Source organism: Solea senegalensis, linkage group LG6, assembly GCF_019176455.1.
Source record: "Solea senegalensis isolate Sse05_10M linkage group LG6, IFAPA_SoseM_1, whole genome shotgun sequence".
Classification (NCBI taxonomy): Eukaryota; Metazoa; Chordata; class Actinopteri; order Pleuronectiformes; family Soleidae; genus Solea; species Solea senegalensis.
Genome location: NC_058026.1, coordinates 2,535,951 through 2,552,324, shown reverse-complemented (window position 1 = coordinate 2,552,324; position 16,374 = coordinate 2,535,951). Strand labels below are relative to the sequence as shown.

Sequence of the window (16,374 nt, the reverse complement as noted above, 5' to 3'; positions counted from 1 at the left end):
TGGATCGTGAAATCTTTTTAACTGATCTACAGTTTGGCATTTTTCGGCTTGGTTCTTGTGTCGGACGTCTCTTCCTGTGATGGCACAATCTGTGGCCATCAGTCTGGCGGCGTCACGCATAGTATCGCCTCAGCGCGTTTGGAACCTTGCCAGAGCAGGTACTAAAAAAAAGAAAGTACCAGGTACTATGCTAGTGGTGGTGCAAAATAACCGTGGTGAGGCGAGCCAGTGGAAATGCGCCATAAATGTTATCCAACAGGGGATTAGTTCCTGAGGAGACTTGGCTGCTTCTTAATCGAACCCTAGTTCGTTTGCCCGGCAAGTCTGGTTTGTTGACACTCATGTAAACATGGTTGCCCAGGGGCCATGGTCCCTTTAAATTGCCAGGGACTTGGGTGACGTGGCGTCATGTGGTGATGGGTAACGCTGTCTTTATTTTGGGCACAGAAGTTGTCCGAACCTTTAGAATAGCGCTTTCCCCCTCGTCTGGTGCATTATTAAATAAAGCGTTATTCTAAAGGTTTGTTTGTTTTGTTTTTGTTTGTTTCACTAAAGTGTGAACGCAATATCGCACCGGCTGAAAGACACTTGTCTGTGCAAACGAACAATAAAGTATTATCTTAAATGAATATTGAGAACCTAACAGTTCCATGGTATATACCAGTGAAGTGGAACTGAGGAAGTTTGACCGGAGTGCACAGAATATTAAAGAAAATAACAAATATATATAAATAGTAATAATAATTGCAATCACCTCATCTCTTGCTCCATCTTAATCTAATGTCACTATACCAGTGTGTGAAGTATATGTGAGGAAGAGGAGGATGGGAGAATAAATCTGCCTCTTTTTACACCACGGTATTTTACCGTTGGGCGATAATGGCGTTTACTGAGAGAGCTTGACGTTTTCCCAGGAGAAATCCAAACAGCAGAAGTCGAACACTGATTAATCTGTTCATTAATGTCTTGATTAATCGATGAGTCGCTTGGTCCCTAAAATGTCAGAGAACGTGGAAAAAAGTTGGTTTTATTGTGTTTCCCAAACCTCAAAAATGATCTTGCTTTGTCCGCAAACCAAAATTATTCCGTTTTAACAATTTCTCTGTCGTATGGAGCAAGGAAACCTGAAAATATTCCCATTTATGAAGCAGCTGAAGAATCTTAAAACGAAACAAAAAACACTCAGTGCGACTAAATGTGACGGTTCAGTCTCACTCCCGTTGAAACACGTGTTCAGTAGAGTGAGTGATGTAGTTTTCAGTCGGTGAACAACTTCAACCGTGATGTCACCAAGCAGAAGACGACAAGAGAGACCGAGGCAGACCGATAAAAGGACAGGAGACAAATGAAAAGAACGGGGGACTAAAAAAAAAAACCCAGCAAAAAAACATCCTGAGAACATGACAAGGAAGTGAAAGAGAGGGAGAGAGATTCAGGTTACGACAGAAATAACACAAACAGGATGTTGGTGTCAACGGCAGAGGAAACCACATCTCTGCACTTAGTAACCACCTTCGTCTCCTTGTCCTCCTCCTCCTCCTCCTCCCGTCTGTGAGTCTTCTCCAAAATGTTCCACTCACCTACTTCAAAGACGGCAAAATCAGGTCAAACACAACTTGAGACAATTTCTACTCAAAGCGAAAACTGTACAAAGTCAACAAAAGCAATGACGAAACTAACTAATCTGCCACGCCTTGTTATCAACTCGGCTTTCACCCTTCTTCTGATCTCAAAGCCATTTATCCTCTTGCTTTTCTCACTTTCATTGCCCTTTAACCAAAACTGTCTAACTTTAATCTGATTTTGGACCAATTGTTGCTGGAGTGTCCAAACTTTCTTTTTTTAATGAGGCCTGGATTTGATAATGTGAAGATTTCCCGGGGCCAATGGTCACTTCTGGTCACATCCATCCATCTTCTACCACTTTATTCTCCACTTGAAGGTGGGGGTGCCAATCTCAGTTAACATAGAAAGGTTGGGTCACACCCTGGACAGGTCACAAGTCCATCTCCACTGATGCCTGAGTGCTTGCTCATTGTGTGAACTGTTGGGGTTCTCTGCTCTCCTTGATGTTGTCTATGTACAGTGCCTTGAGATAATGTATGTTATGATTTGGCGCTATACAAATAAAATTTAATTGAATTGAAGTGGCGTCATCCGAGGGCTTTCCTTTATCCGAGGCTTGAAACTTTTTAGACCCACCCGTAGGGGGACGGGACCTCATTCCAACAGTAACAGTGACGAATTGTAGATCAGTTAAAACTACTTCACTATCCTAAAAACGTGGGTTAATCTCCAACAACTGCAGAAGTCTGGTAAAGTCACTAGTCACTTGTGTGTGTGTGTTGCGTATAAAACAAGTCACCGCAGTTTCACTCAGCCGTGCAGTGATGACTCCGCCCACGTTAAGTAGGTACTTTTTTGTAGTGGAGCTGCAACCTAATTGTGCTGTGCCGAGGCGAGGCGAGTAGAGAAGGTGGAAATGCGCCAAACCAGTCACTCTCACACCTACGGTTAATCAAGAATGTCCTATTTGCCTAAGCCCCAAATCTGCATGTTTTTGGAATGTGGGAGGAAGCCGGAGAACCCGGAGAAAACCCACGCACACACGGGTAGATCATGCAAACTCCATGCAGAAAGGCCATTGTTCTGCCCACGTCGCAAACCCAGGTCTTCTTGCTGCAAAGGCAAGTGTGCTAACCACTACACCAACCATGTCGCCCCGTCAGATAACATAACATAAAAAGATAAGTGCAGGGATCTGTTGGTCACGGGTGGGTTTTGATCCCAGGACTCTGGTTTCAAAGCGCAACTCCTTACCAGATGAGCTCATGGGGACGTGGGCTGATTTTCTTTGTCTGACTCCGTCCGGGGCCATAAATAATACATCATAAAACCGAAGCTGCCGGCAGTTCAGTCCCAAATTGTGGGACTACTGTGCGTGGAAGTATACCAGGGCCTTGACCCATCCTCGACTAGGAACCTTTGTAGAATTGGGAGCAGTAAGCAGCCACTGAGCAGGGGAAAAATGGGGGTTGGGTACCTTGCTCAGGGGTACCCCAGCCATGTGCTGCCCATGGGAGGCCAGTTCCAGCAAGGTGTTAAAGTCAGGGACCCTACTTAAATCAGAATGCCCTTTGAGAAGTTGTAACCTAAAGTATAAATGTAGACAGGTCTTGGCGTTCTGGGTCTTTTGCTGCACAACACTGCTTGGGTGAAGGAACTGACCTTTCTTGCAAGGAAATAAAAACTTGTTTCTATTTCATTATTCACCAACAACAAGCAACACAAGTTACAGGCCACTTCCTGCTTCGTGGCAAAGTTCATCTTTGATGTCTCGTGCACAAATTGACGCATTTTTCAATTTTCAATTTTTTTAAATTGAAGTTTATTTTGACACATTTATCAGTTGGCTATCTGGTGTTTTATTTTAAAATACATTTTACATTTTTGCCCGTGTATGATTAGGATGATGACGATGATCAGAAGATGCAGACACTGTTTCTGCTGGACGAAGGTTCTCTGCTGTCGCTCAGTGTCAGTCGCTCCAGAGCTGTTTTTTAAAAAAAAACAAAGCGCAGACGGTTTCAGTGTAACGTATGACACTGGGTGTGCGTGTGCATGTGCATGTGTGTGTGTGTGTGTGTGTGTTACCCGGGTAGGACAGCCTCTGCTCCTTGTCGTTGTTTTTGACAGCACTCTTCCCTCGATGGTAAGACACTGAGACAAAGACGTAAAACAAAGATACTGAAACCACTTAAAAAGTTAAAGCTCTGCCATTGTCCGTGATGTGTGTTCTTCAACAATGTGTAAAAGGAAAAAAACAAACCTATCTTTGTGAGGACATTTTCATTTTAAGGCTTGGTTTTAGGTTAAGGGTTAGTTGTGATGGTTAAGGTTAAACAAAGGGGTACGAGGGCAGGAGTCTACAACCTGCGGCTTTTGTTTTTACTTTCTTTCCTTCTTCCTTCCTTTATTTGTTTCTTAGGGATCAATGCGACACATGAAAGCGGTTCAACATTTTGTCCTTTGGGTTAAATTATGCGCCGCGCCTCAAACGTGATGTTGAAAACTCTTAAGACTTCACATTAAGAGTCCTGTTTTATCTATATGTAAAACTTAATACATGATGTCATGTTTATTCTATGGATCAAATAGGTTTTTGCGGCTCCACATTACAGTTATTTGGGTGGAGAAGGGACAAAAAAAATGGACGCCGGGGTTCGGAAATGCATTGTAACTATGATATGTCCTCACTAAGATATAAAAACGTGTGTGTGTGTGTGTGAGTGAGAGAGACTCACCACTGTGACTCTGTGTGGGTCCAATCCAGCGGCTCTGTCTCCTGTCTGACACTGAGAAAAACAAAAAAACAAGAACTTTAGCCCATTTTCAGACTCCAGGATCATTGGTTTTATGTCATGATAACTCATTTAATTGTTTTTAAATTCCCATTTTGGTGTCATGCCTGATATAATGTCCATCATTTGTTTACAGTGTCCCACACTGAGGCCTTGTTGTCACATTCAAATCATTTTTTAACAACATGAACGTAACAATAACCAGTCAATGTTTAAATCCAGGCTTTTCCACCACTGAGTGAGGTCACATGTCTGAGTCACATGTCTGAGGCTACAAACGCGTCTATAACACACGTTATCGCTTTAGTGCGAGACATTTTTGCTCCAAATGAGGACAGAAGAGGTGAGGACATTTTTAGGAAGTGTGGACGTTTTCAGAGTGAGGACATTTTCAGAAAGTGAGAAGTGAAGTGAGCAGTTCTTAACAACATTTTCAAGAATTCAGTAAAATTCTCAACTAGTTTCATAATCGATAAATCTGAGATGATCGGTGTTTATCAAGCGTGGAAATGATGATCCACAGACCAAAATGACCGTTCAAATGTTTTTGTTTTGTTATATGGAGCAAAGAAACCAGAAACTATTCACATTTAAGCAGCTGAAACATCACAACACACAATCTGATTATCAAAATGGTTGGATTAATGAGTGATTCATCGCTGTAGCCGTCTTAAACTATATTTTTTTAATGTCACTTTAAATGGCTCATTTTTATGTGTTGCCTTTATATTCATTTGGTTGTTTAATCGTGTTCAAATGGACAGTTTTTAGTTTTTCAGAACGACAAGATATCCAGTTTTTCTTGGAGGAACGGATCTCCTTTCTTTAATCTGGCGAGTCTTAATCTGTAAATATGAGTTTTCAGCTCAGTAAGTAAGGCTTGAATGCTAACATGGGTGCATATGCACACACATATGCAGCCTGTATGTGTGTGTGTGTGTGTGTGTGTGTGTGTGTGTGTGTACTCACATCTCTTCTGCAGAGCTTTGACCGTGGGTCTGGTGAAGCGGATCAGTAAAAGCACCAGCAGGACACAGCAGAGCAAAGCTGTCACCACTTTGTAGACCTGCAGCTGCCGCCCGTGAACATCTGCCACGCCCTTATCTGTCTCAACTGGACACACCCACACACACACACACACACACACACACGTGAGGTTTTGTACAGGCAAACGTGAGTTTCTGTCTCTTTCTCGTGCTTTGTAAAACAAATAAAACAAAATGTCGTCATGATCGATCCGTGTATAAAATACCCGAAAGTGATACTTGAGTAAAAGAAGTGATGAAAACCGAAATGAAAATTGTTGGCCGAAAACCGAAACGCCGAAAGAAACTATTATGCCATTCTAGAGCTGAAATGATTGATCGATTATTAATCGATTACTAAATTAATCAACTATTTTGATTATCGATTAATCGGTTTGAAGCTTTTTTCATGATTAAAACAAGATTTCCGATTGTTTAAGCTTCTTAAATGTGAGTATTTTCTTAATTTCTTTGCTCTGAATAGTAAAGAAATCATTTTCATCAAGTGAATCATTTTAGTTTGTGGACAAAACAAGACATTTGAGAACATCATCATTTCCAGGTTTGACAAACACCGATCAGCATTTTTAAAGGATTTCTTGATATTTTACGGACCAAACTATTAATCGAGAGATTAATCTATTATGAAAATAGTTGTTTGCAGCTCTTGCCAATTCTGTACCATTGTTTTTTTTAATCAAATTGTGTTCTCATGGCTGGAACTGTGTGCAGTTACCTCACTAAGGTCAAGGCATTGCAATTGTATAGATTCATTTTCATGCTTCAAAAAATAAATCAATTAAGCATCTGTGAAAATATTTAGGCTGAAAACCGAAAATGCCTTTTTTGGCGAAACATTTGGGTACAAATAAGAGCTTGAAGTAAGTAAGAGCTTCAAATAAACCAAACTATGAAGTGCTAGTCATAAGTGTGATGTATAAGTGTTTTTTTTTTGTCGTCGTCTTAGTCGAGGTAGAGTCGGAAGAAATGCGTTTTTAGTCGGCGGCGGAAGATGTGGAGGCTTTCCGCTGTCCAGATGTCGATGGGGAGCTCGTTCCACCATTTGGGAGCGAGGACAGTGAACAGTCTCGAGTTCTGCGAGTGCCTTGTTACAGTCAGAATTCTGAGATTAAAGAAAGTCAGATTTCTGAGAATAAAGAAAAAGTCAGAATTCTGAGATTAAATAAGGTCAGAATTCTGTTACGGTGTAGGTGTAGGTGTTGGTGTAGGGCCCCGGTTGGAACAAGGGCCTTTTCTACATGGAGTTGCATGTTTTCCCTGTGCGTCTGTTGGTTTTTACCGGGTTCTCCAGCTTCCTCCCACAGTCCAATATGAGGATTAGGTAAATTGGACATTAGGCGTGAATGTAAGAGTGAATGTTTGTCTCTTTGGCGAACTGTCCAGGGTGTGACCCCGTCTATCGCGCTATGTCAGCTGAGATTGGCAGAGCACCCCCGCGACCCTCCTGTGGAGGACAAAGTGGTTGAAAATGGATGGATGCGCCACATTTTTGGTGCATCTCCACTTTTTTTATAACATTACTAAAGTCTTTTTTTTTCTGATATAAAATGTACTTGCGTTTTAGAAGTCTTAAAGTATAGGACACTTACTGTACTTCAGTATCAAAAGTCATCTTCTGATATAAACACAACTTAAAGAAAGAAATCCTGCTTCGATCACAGACCCCAGAGCGGAACAAAGCGTTGGCAACGGAACCAATGTTAATCTCCCTTTGTTGTAGATTCAAGCAGGTTGAAATATTTCAGTTGCATGCAGTGGACTGACCTTCACACCGCACCTCCAGAACCTCACAACTGCTCCTCAGCTGCACGCCGTCCTCTGACACGTGATAACCGTTGGCCTCGTGGCTCCCGTTGTGCCAGCTCAGCAGATCTTTACAACCTCTCCTTTTCTCACACACGTTGCCGGAAAGACTCTGGACGGTCGTCTTGCTTTCGTGGCAGACGTGTGAGGAGGTTGAGTCATGGTAGAACATCAGGTGTCCTTTACATCTACTTTTCCAGCTGACGCTGAGGAAGCCGAGGACGGGCGTCGGCCGGGGTGGCTCCTCGTTGTTGCTGCGGGAGGAATCGATGGGTTCCGGTCGAGTGCTGTCGTCGTAGCTGTTGTTTGTTGGGACAGTCGTGGTGTTTCCGGTGTTTGGCTCCAGTTCTGCTTCGTCTGCTTCTGAAAGACAGATGTGAGTCAGTTTGGAGGAGACGGTCGTCTGAAGCTAAAACTGAAGCTAAAAACCAACAGGGCTGAGCTGTTATGATACTCGCTATCAGTCTGATACTGGTGAAAATCACTGAAATATGTTAAATCGGACACAATTCAGCAAGTTTGTTTGTTAGGACCAAAAAATTTTAATCGGTGTGTCCCGACCCAGTGTTTGGTAATCACTGATCTACAGGCTTGAACAAAGTCCTTACATACTGTGTATATACGTCTTTGCTAAATATATTACTCAGAAAAGGACAAAAACGTGCGTAAATATCATATTTATGTCATAGTTTATTTGTATTTATAATGTTTATCTCATACATGATCTTGTATTTATTATATTTATCTCTTATTTATTATATTTATCTCCTATTTTATCTGTTATTTATCATATTTATCTCACTATTTCCTATTTACTGTAATTATCTCAGTTTATCTGTATTTATCCTATTTATCTCATATTTGTTTCATATCTATCTAGTATTTATCATATTTGTCTCGTACTGTATCTCCTATTTATCTCATATCTCTTATTTATCCTAATTAATTCATAGTTCATCTCTTGTTTATCATATCTATCTCAAAGTCTATGTACAGAAGGTTATAGGGGATCAAAATGAATGATGTGTGTGTATAGTCAATTTAAATATTGTCATCATTGTTTGACAGTAATTACATTTTTATTGCCGACAGACAAACATCGTTTTTTCTTTTTTTTTTTGTTTAAGGTCACGTTCTGATGCTTTTTAACGCCACAAACCACTTTCTATTCAGCGCCGCTGAGTTTGGGAGGCGACGGCAGTTTCGGCAGCCTCTGCAGACGCCAGTGAAACTCTCTGCATGACTAAACGGCAGCGGCACCAAATGACAAAAATGAGACGAACGCATGTGAAGCAGCAGCAGTCTGTTCAAAACAATCCAAAAAAAACCCTGTCCTTTATATACACTAATACACACACTTTTATATACTTGAACATCCATCAAACTGAAAAACCCCACATCAACAAACACATAAGCACAAAGAGCTCAACTACGACTCTTTCTATGAGTGAAAAAGTTTATATAAACTAGTTTATACGACTGAACACCGTCTAAGAACCTGTCTCAATTAAAAATGCACAGCAAACTTATACAACTGTATAGAGAATGTTATTTATATATATACTAAATATGTAAACTCTTATTTTATGATTCAACACAATCTTTAATTACCCCACTCATACGCTGTTATTTAAAACTGTTATATAGGATCGTATACTGTATATAAGCACAAATTGCTTTTTATTTAAATTAATATATAAAACCGTATATGATTAAACTCCGTTCTCCTACTTTGAGTATAATATTGTTAAAAAAAATCAATTAACTTGTGAAATATATAAATATATATGTATATGTATGCATAATATATATATATATATATATATATAAAAATATATAAAAAAAACGCTATATAGAAACTTATATCTAGTATATGCAGAAACTTATTTATAGTACAGTACAACTCACCACGCTCTTTAAAAACCTGACTCATACATTATGATTATGATAATAATGAAAAGAAAACATCTATTAAACTAGAGAAAAGTGCACAACAAACTGTTATTTATACAAATGGTTATACATAAACTTATGTGTAGGCACAAATTTGTTAATTATCTAAACTTTTATAACGGAAGAATCTGACTCATACAATGAGCATTATATTGAAAACTCAATTGTAAAAATGCACATTAAACTTATTTATATTCGCTGCTATATAGAAACCCACCTATCTATATATCTATCTATATATGAATAGTACATATACACATGCATATTAGCAGTATAAATGTAAACTCATTTTATAATTCGACACAATCTTGATTACCTGTCTCATACGCTGTTACTTTAATACTATTAACTTTTATCTACGCAAACTATATTTATATAGTTATAGAAACGTATATATAAGCACACATTGTACTTTAAATAAATGAATACAGAAACTTTTATTACACGATTCAACACTTGATTAGAACATTAAAAATGTGCATCAACAAACTTATTTTATATCTGTATAAGTGTATTTGTATATATATCTATATCTATACATGTATATATACATATATGTCTATATATATATATATATTTGTATGTATATATACTGTACTGTTATATAGAAATGCGCATGTTCAGTATAAGCAGAAACCGTACGATTCAATTTCAATTCCATTTTTTTTAAACCCGACTCATATATAGATGTAAACTGTCACTTGTACGTATAAACCTTAATATAAACTCATTATGAACTTTTACTTCATGATTTTTTAGACTTTATACATTTTTATCATTATGACTAAACAAACACAACTCCTAATGTGATTCTCGTGTAAACTATAAACTAATAAGTAAACTTTTATGTCATGTAAAATCTGACTTGCACCACAATTACAATATTACTTTTACATACACTGTTAAAAGAGAACCTTATACATAAGCACAAATTATTATTTAATGTGTATGAACTCTCATTATGTACATATAAAACTCAACTCATAAACTACTATTCAAATAGTTTTTTATATGTATAAGTATATATATAATATACACATACATATATGTATGTGTGTATATATGTATATATGTGTATGTATATATATATATACGTATAAAACTCCTACTGCATACTGCAGTACTGTTATTAAAATAATAAAATTTAAACTTGCATAAAAGTATAAACCCTTATTTATATAAACTCATATCTGAGCTCTTACTATATGGTTTATATAATATAAAATGATATACAAGCTATACTATATATACTACAGTGTGTAAATATATATATATATATCTTATATACTATTAGCTTAAAGCTAAAAAGCTTAAACTGTTGTTTAAAGTTTATGTATTTAAGTTTCATATAAATATCAACTGTTATTTAAATGTGTGTGTGTGTATGTATATATATATATATATATATATATATATATATATATATATATATATATATATATATATATACACTTTGTATATATATATACTGTATATATGAACCCTTATATGACTCTGCGCTTTAAAAAGCTGACTCATGTTTATGTAGAACGAAGAATGTTTGACTGGTTCATAAAACAGTAATTGATGTTATAAATCCTTTTTAACGTCTCATCATCTAATGTAAACTATTATTTATATAAGCTTTTATTTACAGGGCAAAAACTGGGTTTCAGTCTCGTTATATATTACTGCATGCGTGAGCCACAGTGTTTATTACATACAAATTTAAATTAAACACAGTACATGTATACAGACACATTATATAGCTTACTGTGTACCAACATTTGCATAAACTCTTGCAACTGTAATTTAACTAAACGACTAAACGTGTATATATATTAATGGTATAAACTGTTGTACATTTAATTTTTTTCCACAACATAAATATCAAATAAAGTTATCATAGGTTGTTATACAACATTCTAATATTGTGATTGTATGTTTACTAGGTAACGGTTTTGTATAAGATGTTATATATAAAAACTTTTATATAAGTGATTGTGTAGAAACTATGATCGTTAAATATAAACCTATATATAAGTTATTTATATGTACCGTCTTATTTAAATACTTATTTCCATGAATTTATAGCAAAACTCTCATTTAAATAAACATTTATTTAAAGGTTAGTTAAGTTTTATATGTATGTATATATATATATATATGCATATATATATATATACATACATATATGTATATACATATACATATCTATGTATATATACGCAAGCTAAAATCAGAATACGTAAGACCTGACTTGTGTGGGGTGGGTGGAGACGAGAATCTTTTTTTTAATCTTGTCGAACTGCCGAAAAAAAAAGGATTTAAACAAAAAAGGCAGATGAATAAACATCAAGAAACACTGAACCTAAAATGAAAGCGATATTAGAGCAATGTAAATAAAATACTAACAAGATACACTTGTAAAAGTAAGAAATGTCCACATGAATATTAAATTAACCCTTAAGAGTGCCCCAAAAATACAACAGAAAACTGCTGCAAAAATATTATATATTAATATTTTTTTCCACTTTAAATGAGTCTTGAAATATACATATCAAATATTAAATATAGTTTGGGTATTGTTTGTATGTTTACACAACTCCAGTGTTTTTCATCCTCCTCCAAATTTGACCTAAAATGGCAGAAAATGTCCCCAGGAACTCTTTAGGGTTGAATGTTAAAATTAAGAAATATAAAAGTTAAAAATATATATAGATATTTACATAGGATCCACACAAGATGTATAAAAACAAGAGCAATAACTATGCATAAAACATTATAAAAGTGAAATAACTATAAAATCAGTTAAGTTATTCATTTGTAAAGGCCCAGTGTGAACAATTATTATGGGAAATAATGTTAATTTGGCAGAAATGAAAGATAAGATCAGCAGTTTGGTCATCCACCGTGTTTTTACAGTAGCCCACAATGGACAAAAAAAATATTTAAAGCGAAAATGATAAGCGCCAGGGGCCGAAACGGGTTCCTAAACCCAACTAAATTGCACCAAATCTTTTACGAAACCCAAGACAAACAAATTTAACAGGAAGTCCGCCATTTTGAATTCCAGCCATTGGCGATTTGCGCACTTGCATCGTATCGTATATATACCGCTTATCTGAAAGCTACATCGGTTTTCCAACACTCTTGGAAGGAAATGCCACAACACGGGACTTTACCAATAAATGTTGTAGATTGTACACGGTGTACCTGCGTACCTGCGTGTGGACGTTGTTTCTAAACCATTTTCTGTGCAATTTCTGTGACATCGAACGCCACTTTTGACACGTCACGTCCTTAAAGATATGTTACCTACGTTTTTGTGCCTGTCATTTAAAAACAAAGACATTTCAAATCTCAAGTAAAACGCTGGGAAAAATTGCAGCAAATTGACTTTACCTGCACCTAAAAACTTACGTCTGCGACCCACCTGTGGGCCCTCGACCCAGTGTTTGGATATGATAAAGAGCAGGTGCTGATATTCACACAGGTTACCCTCATAACTCTTGGCCAACCTCTACCGTTACTGAATATTATTTATTATAAAAGTACAGAGCCATTGCTATTGTGTTCATTTGGTGTAAACCAAAAATATGGATAATGTTGGAGCCAAAAGCAAAGTCAGTTTGTGTTAAGGGTTAAAGGTCATTCGACAGATTGATTATATCTTTAGAATTGGAGGTAGCGTCAGGCCGCGTACACCTGTGTTCTCCTCGGACAAATACAGGAATATTCAAATTTCCTTTCACCTTTACTCATCACAGACTCCGGGACTTTTACTTTGATAGGAAGAATTCAATAAAAGAAATCTAATTTTTAGGGTGTAAAAAAATGTAAGAAAAGTTGCTCGGCTACAATTCTTAAAACTAGCAAATCAGCAATCAGAAATGTTAGAATTTATACCTCAGAATTTCTTATTTTCTCACACACACACACACACACCAACCGTGACGGTGAACTTTACTTCACAGGCTACTCAAAGTAATAATAATAATGATAAGCTTTATTTGTATAGCAACTTTCATGCACAGAATGCAGCTCAAAGTGCTTTACATTTGGCACATGTAACACAATAAGAACAAGCAGCAGTCGAATGTAGAGTAATCTGAGAAAGTATTCTACAAGATAAGATGAGTTAACTAAAGGTATGTTTTCAGGTCTTTTTTTAAAGATATTCACTGAACTCGCCTGTTTGCTGTGCAGAGGCAGGATGTTCCTTTGCTTTGGGGCATAATGATAATAAAAGCACTTTGGGTACAATCGAACAATTAGCATTAAAAGACCTAAGTTTCCTTTGTGGTTGATAAGATATTAAAAGCTCAGCGATATATGAAGGTGCTATGCCATTCAGAGAATTGTTAGTAATTAACATAACCTTAAAATCAATTCTAGAGGAAACAGGGAGCCAGTGCAGTTCAGCTAGCACAGCGGTGATGTGCTCACTCTTCTTGGTCGTAGTTCAAAGTCAGAGTTCCAATTGTTTTTTTGGGGAGACCAGTAAAGATTGCATTAGTTGTCTAACCCGCGATAAACGCATGGATTTGTTTTTCTGCATCTCGTTGAGTTAAAAATCAGCTTTAGTGGAAAGTTAGATGTTTTTTCTCTAGTCTCCACTCAGGCCTTCAGGTCAGAGCCGTAGTTTTGCACCAAAGAGACATTTAATTTTTTCCCGGTTCTTCATTAATAGTCAGTCTGAGCCAGAAAAAGAAGAAGAAGAACAACAACAACAACAACGTGCACTCACCGCCCACAGCAGCAGCAGCGACGACCACGAGTAAAAGAGCCGAGACGGTCACAACAGTCGTGAAATCCATAACAGAAGAGAACTTTAGGAGAACGGGCGACACAAATCAGATCAAGACGTCGACAACAGAAAAAGTGATGAGAGAGGAAATGGTACGGAGGTGTAAACACTCCCCCCCTCCTCTCTCTCTGTCTGTCTTTCCCTCCATGCAGTGAGTGAATCACTTCATCCACGTTCTGCTGCTGCTCGTGCAAAAGTGCAGATTTCCTCCCTTCAAAGCGACAGACGCATTGAGGGGAGGGGAAAATCACAAATGATGATAAGAAGAAGGGAGGAAGAGGTAGGAGGAAGAGGTGAAGGGAAGAGTCTGTGACTTTTCTTGTTTGTCAGTCATGAACCTCTTGGTGCAGGAAGGCCGAGGCATGAACGCATCATACTCAATGTTTTTTTTTTTAAGGCAAACAGATCCTCGAAAGTCTAAAAGGGGTGTTAAATAAATATTTAGTGTACTGAGCACGAAAGTGCCAGGGGCCAAAATGGCTCCCATCGCTAGTGCCCAAACCTGTGCGTTGCTCAAGGGCTCTATAGCGCCCACTAAGGTGAAAACGGAGCTAAAATTGAGTTTCACTGAATTTCCCAAAACTTGGTGGGAAGATGTTGTAGACCAAGACGAACAAAAAAGTCAATCGGACTCAACTCAACAGGAAGTCGGCCATTTTGAATTTCTGCGCCATTTTGGCGTTTTGCAGCCTACGCAAATGGGCGTGGCCGCGGCAAGCATCGGCATTTTGGGTCACGGGGGTCACTGGAGCCAATCCCAGCTGACAACCTGGACAGGACACAATTTAGAGACCGGGTCGCAGCCCCTCGGTCGGACCGGGTCGCAGGCCCTCGGTCGTGCTAGCCACTACTCCACCATGTGGCTGGGATCTTTGGTGGTATAGACCTCATTTTTAGATGTGGATGTAACTTTTTGTCTATCTTCGGAACATCCAGTATCCGTTGGAAACGTCCCAACCCGGAGCAAACCAAGAGAAATTCATTACTAAATTTAAATGAATACGTAGTTTCTCTGATTATTCAGCTTCTTGAATGTGAATATTTTCAGCTTTCAAATTGTTCAAATCATTCAGACTGAATCATTTGAGAACATCATACACAACAATGTATTGAAGATAATAAGCAGCAGAATAAATGCTTATGAAAATAACCATGTGTTGCAGCCCGACATGACTGTAATTACTTCTGGATTCATCTACCTTGTTAGGGAGCAGTAAATGTCAGGTGGCAGGAAAACATCAAATATGTGTTTAAAAATAGGTTGTAGGGACAGAATGAAGCAGTGTCTTTTGTCTTGAAGCTTTTCACTCATTGCTCCACCCTGCCATCTGGTGGTTATTATAAATTCCTGCACTGTAAGTGTCATGGAGAACACATTGGTTCATCATTTGCAGCCGTTTCTGTGACGGCTTCTATCAAACTCATTGAAATGGAACAAGGTCCTTTCTGTTCTGTGTGGAGTTTGTATGTTCTCCAGGTACCGGGTACTTTTTTTCAGTTCCTGCTCTGACGAGGTTCTAAGAGCTTAGCCGATAGTGAAATGTGACATCAACAGACTGCCGGCCTCTGATTGGTCAGAGAGTGTCGTCACTGAAGAGTCATGAGTGCGACACAAGAATCAAAGCCAACAACGTCCAACTGTAGATCAGTTAAAAAAGACTTAAAAATCCTACTTATAATTCTAAAATCTGCTTATAATTCCAAATTCTAGTTCTGACACCTTTTTATTTAAAGGGGAATAACAGTATTTTTCTAACCTGGGCTCTATGTTTATACATGTAGGTGCTTGTGTGAATAGTATAGAACATGTTTTGTGACCTGTGTGAGTGTCGGCCTCGCAGGTCACAAAACATGTGACCTAGGGTCATAACAATGTCACCACCGTCCTTCACGATGCAGTGATCCGCGACCGATTCTGGCGAGCAGCGTGCCAGGTCTGATGCATATAGTAAGTCAGCCTTGAGATTTCGTATCCGGTCCAGATGCCCCGTGCTTTGGTATCTAGGGAGAGAACCTTGAAAGGCTCCTAGTTTGTGTCTTTTTGTAAGTTATGGCTGTTTATATTGAACACCAGGTCTAGTTGTGACTAATTATGGCTAAAGATTAGAATTTTCTGAATCTTTTTAACTGAATCTTTAGAATCAGTGGATTTAAAAAGATTTGTTCACAGACTGGTTCAGCACTCAGGAAACTTCACAGGACAGATTGTTATGAGAAATTGTTCTGGAACTGCAGCAACACAAGAAAACAGTAGAACTTTTGCTGTGTGTTAATCGAGGCCTGGTTTCACTGCTCATTTGTCATAATCGCACACAAACAGTGAAACACAGAGTGTTTGTCAGGCGATTCCTCTTCCTGGAAACAAGTCACACTCCCTCTTCAAACACAGCCTGCTCTGATTTGAGCTCACATTTCCTGGTTC

General features: G+C 38.0%; 1 protein-coding gene across 3 annotated transcripts; it reads right to left on the bottom strand.

Moving 5' to 3' along the window:
• Positions 1 to 3,433: 3,433 nt before the first annotated feature.
• On the bottom strand, positions 3,434 to 14,153 carry LOC122770895. Of its 3 annotated transcripts, none has more exons than XM_044028100.1 (6): positions 13,893 to 14,153; positions 7,172 to 7,573; positions 5,331 to 5,474; positions 4,305 to 4,355; positions 3,655 to 3,720; positions 3,434 to 3,553 (listed from the first exon to the last, which is right to left on the bottom strand). In XM_044028100.1, the coding sequence occupies exons 1-6, from the start codon at positions 13,960 to 13,962 to the stop codon at positions 3,483 to 3,485; spliced, it is 804 nt and encodes a 267-aa protein (XP_043884035.1). In that variant the 5' UTR covers positions 13,963 to 14,153; the 3' UTR covers positions 3,434 to 3,482. The 3 variants fall into 3 exon arrangements, with proteins under 3 accessions (XP_043884035.1, XP_043884036.1, XP_043884037.1); XM_044028101.1 differs by having other exon boundaries at positions 7,172 to 7,570; positions 13,893 to 14,152; XM_044028102.1 differs by having other exon boundaries at positions 7,172 to 7,567; positions 13,893 to 14,152.
• Positions 14,154 to 16,374: the final 2,221 nt, after the last annotated feature.

Excerpts from the sequence above, each read along its gene's own strand:
- LOC122770895 (XM_044028100.1), bottom strand. The coding sequence starts at position 13,962 with ATGGATTTCACGACTGTTGTGACCGTCTCGGCTCTTTTACTCGTGGTC. Across the intron at positions 4,356-5,330 it reads CAAAGCTCTGCAGAAGAGAT|TGTCAGACAGGAGACAGAGC; the intron begins GTGAGTACACAC and ends TGTTTTTCTCAG. Across the intron at positions 3,721-4,304 it reads ACCCACACAGAGTCACAGTG|TGTCTTACCATCGAGGGAAG; the intron begins GTGAGTCTCTCT and ends TCTTTGTCTCAG.